Below are 5,432 nucleotides of genomic sequence, written 5' to 3'. Positions count from 1 at the left end.
TGACTCCTCCCCTCGAGGTAGTCACACAACTCCATCAGTTATCTCTCATCCACACTCCAAACTGCCTAGTTGAAGACACCAACTCTTCTTGGCTGCTCTGAATTCAGCTGTTCACCTTAACGGTACGAAGCTTTTGTTCGTTTTCAGTAGGAGAGCTTAGATTGTACTTCCTGTGCATTTCAGGACTTTATATGAAAACTTAAAGTCATGTTTTATGTAACAGGATATGTGTTTAAACTATTGTTAGGGAGCTTTTTATTAGCTTTGCCTTTGTGCAGTGGTAAGATATGTTGACTAATTTTCTTTCATGCCTATACATGTTATAATCTACAGATCGATTTTCTGGATACATCCAGTTACAATCAATCATTCTGATTTTTGATGGTATTAAATGATTAAATCTTACAGGGTATTATCGTTTAAATGTTAGGAAGTCAATAACAGGTCAAAAAAAGCATGCACTAATGTTTTTTATGATTGGCATTCATTAAAATTGTTGAAATCTTTACTTGAAAGTCAAAAATGTATCTATATTTTTTTTTTGTCAGCAGTCCTCTAAATATTATCTGCAGCATATTTCAGCCTATTTTAGGCCTTCCTTGAAACATTTTATTTTTGTTTTGGTTGTAAGAATATTTTTTAATTAGAGTTTCTTTGTCCTGTCTTTGAGATTTTCTTTTTTTCAAATAGCAGTAGAAGTTTGCAGCTTACATCTTTGATAACCAGCTTCTTTTATGATGTTAGCTGAGATGCCAGAGTCCCCTCTCAGTCCCACAACAGCCCGTCAAAACCCAGCCAGCAGCCTCCTCAGTCACACAGACAGTAGTGGAGGGGAAAGAGTCGCTAATGGGAACGCTGGCGCTCTGAGTGGCGACGACTGGCAGACTCTTCAGCATAAACAGGTACGTGTGTGTCCTGCTACTCCTTCATCGTGCCCCTCATCCTCCTTTTCTTCATCCTTCAGCTCTTTCCTCTCCTTCATAAGTGGAAAACAGAACACTCTTCCTCAAACAGATGTCAAGAGAGAAATACCCCATGGCCTCATATTGGATATCCTCTGGCAGGACACGAAACCCAGAGCTCACGGCTCTGTTGACAGTGACAAAGATTTCATATGAGATCTGAGGGGAGCGGGGAGTTGACACACAGAATTCTTGTTTGTCCTTCATTATTAGTTTGTGAGTCAGAGCCAGGGAGGAATAATTGTGCACAGACCTAGGTCAAACAGATGCAAGTGAACGGCAAATAAGCATGGCCCAACACAATTTTATGGTTGTCTCTTGCAATTCCATCCCTGGTAATCTTAATCTAAGGGATCAATGAAACAACCGAGATAATTAGCGGCCAGCAACAGCGCTTCCTCCAGTCCGTCCTGTCATCTTGTCACTTTTGTTCTGTTCTATTCTCCTAATTCACTTTCTAAATCTGGACTTCAACTGCATGGTGTTAATATTTAAAGATCCTATTTTTTGGTGGGGGGGGGTATTTTCAGCTTACATAATAACTTTACCCTGTTGCAACGTTGTCTGTCTGCCACAGATTCTGGTCTTCAGAATTTAATAATGACTTGTGATATGAATATTTTTTTTTCAATCTGAAAACCCTAAAAAATATTACAAATAAGGTCTATTCATTTAGAAAACTGTTTTTTTTTCTTTGATAATAAAAGGCAGGGACCTTCATCTTCAATGCATTTCTTTCTTACCTGTATCCAGGCTGCACGCAGCAAATGGATGCACGGTGATTTGTAAAGTGCGATAATGAAGCCAGCTGCACCTACATGCAAAAGAACATTCAGGGAGAACAAAAAAAGTTTGACACATATATTTGTCAGTCTTGTCTTAAACTTTTATATTTTTAAAAACGTGGCATAACCACCGTGTGGTTTGTGTTTTTTTGGGGTGTTGCTTTTGTTAACAGTGGTAGTTGAACTTTTTTAAAGCTTTTTTTTTTCTTTGCTAATTTTGGTAAAGCGTCTTTGTCCTCCCCCTGGTTTTTGAGAAAGTATGTCTACATAATCTTGATGGTTGATTTAATTTCTGCCAATCAACCAGTAAATTAAAAGGCCAGCTGTTTCAGCACTAAATAAGACCACTGCACCTCCTTCCTTCCTTGTTCTTCATGTAATGCCTATTGCTCTTAACTTTCTCAGTTTGGTTGAACACAGGGGGCAACATCTCAATGGACTGATGGGTGGAAAAATTACAAACTTGAAGTCCTTGGTGCATTCTTTCATTACATCCTGCAGGCTGCTGAGATATTACTTCAATATGACAGCTTTACCAAACCCAAAGAACAGCTTTAGTCTTTATATAACGGTTGATGTTTTATATATAGATAAGGAGACCACATACTGCAAAATTCAAATAAATTATATTTTCCCCAACAATCATTTAGTAGCACCTTTTTTATGTGTTGTTTGTAATACAACATGTGGAATATGCATGTTGTTGTTTCTTAATGCAGTCATGGTAATTGCTGTAGGCTCTGTGTGACTACAAAGGGAGACAATAGCCTTGTTATTTGTCACCCAATCAGTGACAGCGCAGATCAGTTATTATTCTGGGAGTGTTTGCCTTTATTAATACCCATACACTTCTATTAGGAGCCACAACAAGCTTGAAATTGTGTTGCTAATTAACTGGTCAGCCTATCTCCAGTCTCATTTTGGGTCAGTGACACAATCCAGCATGATGATGTTCACAAAAGGTTGACAACACTGTTGTGTAATTGGAAAGATTCCCATTTGATGGTTATTACTGTTTATCACCTGACACTCTGTCTCAGTTATTGTTTTGACTGCACTCCTGACTGTCCTTTAAAATGTTGTCCTTCCTCTTCTTCTTTGAGGTCTTTCTTGCTATGATGGCCCCTCAGCAGTTTCTGGCTCCCAGCCAGCTGCAGGCTCTGATCCACCAGAAGCAGCAAGCCCTTCTGCTTCATCAGGTATTTGCACAGTTAACATATATACATGTCAGGGTGGTGGTGTTTGATAAACATGACTTACATAACACAGCAAAGTTTGTAAATTGGCTACTATATTTGTTTATTTATTATTTGCATATACATATAATTATTATGATTGTTGTTAATTTAGCCTAGTTTACTAGCTAAGAGAAGTCACTTAGCTAGCAAGCGTTAAAAAATGACAAAACTCTTATCAATGGGAATTTATGACAATGAGAATACATTGTGGTTATAAGGTTAGATATTTGAGTTAATGTTACTGCAAAATGATTTAGACTGAGGCCGTGATTAACATGAGCTTAAAGCTATCAAGGTGAGCTAATTTGTAAGCTAGTCATTCCAAAGCAAACTGGTGTTCCAAAGTCAACCAATCAACCAATATGTATAATAACAACAACAATAATAATAATAATAATAATAATAATAATAATACAATAACACAGCAGTATTAAAAACACTTCTGGATTTTAACTCAACCTTTTCACTTACCTAGACTTTCTCCACTAAGGTTTAACTCCATCTCATTAAAGAGAATGTATTAATTTTGGCTTAGTACCATCATATCACCAAGATGTCAGTATTTAAAATGGCAATGTTAGCCTATGACCCCTTTCTTCTGTGGTTTCTGTTGTTGTTGCTTTGTTGTTATTTATTCTCCTCTTGTAGCAGGGAAGCAACAAAGAATCATGATTTTTATAAAGAGTTTGCCTGGGTTAAAGTGTTTTAATGCTTAAGCACGCAGTCTTTGAACAGGTTTAATATCAGACAGCCTATACCCAGCTAGTGTGTCTGTAAATCTCTATCTTCAGTAAAAAAAAACCTTTTTGTCATTGTTTCCACCTTCTGTAATATACCAAATACTGAAATTGTACCACACACCTAAGATTGGCAACCATGAGGCAGCCTAAAATAAATAAAACAAACAAACATTTCTGCCAGTAGCAGTTGTAAGTGTCTAAATGATCGTGATAATGCTACATTTTTTGATAGCATCACCTGAAAGAGTTCTACAAGAAGCAGCAACAACAGATTCAGCTGCTTCAGCAACAGTCCAGTAAGAAAATCAAAGAGGTAAGAGTCTCAGGCTACAATATTACACACCTATATATTTTTGGAGGATATCCTATTGTTGAAGATTGATACACATATAAAAAATAAATATTTATTACTTTTCCTTTCTCTGGTTCTAGAGATTAAAGTGAAATAATGAATGGATTTGGCCTTTTATTTTCAAATCATTTCAGCAACTGATGAAGTCATTAAATGTTATCATTAAATGGTGGTATCACCTGACTTAAAATTATGCTCTTCCAACCTTAAAAGTCCAGAATCAATATCTAAACATCTACCAGATGTGACCCTTAATGGACTGACTGGTCTCACTCTGGTATGGCAAAAGAGAGTGAGGGCAGTGTTTACTACCTCAGTAGAAATGCTTTCTTTCCCCATCCTCCAGCTCTCCTCTCCCCAGCTCGTCTTCCAGCAGCTCATCCAACTCCAGCAGCAGCAGCAGCAGCAGCTCCTCCGGGCGCACAGACCAGCGCTGTCCTCTCCCGCCCTCTCTCCAGGTCACTCCTCTTTACATCTATTTCCCAAAATTATACATTAAAAAAAAGTTTCTTCAAATCAACTCTTTCATTTTGTGTATACTATGTGTTTTAAGTCATCATTTCGAGATTGAAGGAACAGCAGGGGCTCTGTATAATTAATGTACACTGAATAACAAATGCTACATCGCTAGAAAAATACACCACAGCTACTTTGCTATTTGCAGGAGTATTGATAGACTTTGTGTTTTCAATCATCTTTTAGCTTGTCTCAGCCCTGCAAAGATGCAGCAAGTATGGAAAGAGCTCACAATTGGAATGACTGAAGATAAAACCACAATAAAAGAGAATCGAGAATCTTCCGCTGGCAAAATAATGTCAGCAAAAGTCCCAGGGAGACAAGCCGATGACCAGCAGTCTGCCTGTCCTCACAGAGCTGAGAGGTAAGAGCCGTCTGTTCTCGCTGTAAGCAGCAGGAGGGCTCAGGTGACACTGCCTTTTTTCTGTTAACATCAAAGACTTGTCATCTGTAGACATTTTTTTTTTCTCTCAAGGTGCGGGTGAGGAGATGTTTGCTTTTGAGACTTCACTTTTAATTCCCCTTGGGGACAATGTATTTTGTATTGTTTGTTTGCTTTGTGTTCTGCCACCTGAAGTGGATCAGCAAAGAAAAAGTTTACGTAACTGCAGTACACGTCCCGAATCAAAAGTAAATAGTTATCCTGTTTTTTGTGCTTTTTTTTTGTCAGTGCTCCCTGCCACCTCTCTCCTGTCATTTCTGCTACCTGAAAAGAAAAGAAAACACTCTTATATCTGTTTTATTGCTGTTTTGTTGTTTGCCTGCTGTGGTTTCTTTAATCTTGACAGGCCCTTCTCTCTCTCTCTCTCTCTCTCTCTCTCTCTCTCTCTCTCTCTCTC

General features: G+C 38.1%; 1 protein-coding gene across 1 annotated transcript in view; it reads left to right on the top strand.

The window, feature by feature from the left end:
* Positions 1 to 5,432, top strand: part of LOC102304373 (forkhead box protein P2) — a 12,068-nt gene continuing 6,636 nt past the window's right edge. The window contains exons 1-6 of the mRNA XM_005927867.3: positions 1 to 122; positions 745 to 902; positions 2,851 to 2,946; positions 3,958 to 4,038; positions 4,424 to 4,535; positions 4,780 to 4,957. Of these exons, the coding sequence (XP_005927929.1) occupies positions 750 to 902; positions 2,851 to 2,946; positions 3,958 to 4,038; positions 4,424 to 4,535; positions 4,780 to 4,957 (620 nt within the window). The 5' untranslated portion in view covers positions 1 to 122; positions 745 to 749. The remainder of the gene's footprint in view (positions 123 to 744; positions 903 to 2,850; positions 2,947 to 3,957; positions 4,039 to 4,423; positions 4,536 to 4,779; positions 4,958 to 5,432) is intronic.

The sequence above is a fragment of the Haplochromis burtoni genome, unplaced genomic scaffold, assembly GCF_018398535.1.
Source record: "Haplochromis burtoni strain Fernald_Lab_line unplaced genomic scaffold, NCSU_Asbu1 Contig_104, whole genome shotgun sequence".
NCBI lineage: Eukaryota > Metazoa > Chordata > Actinopteri > Cichliformes > Cichlidae > Haplochromis > Haplochromis burtoni.
This window is presented reverse-complemented; position numbering and strand designations above follow the sequence as displayed.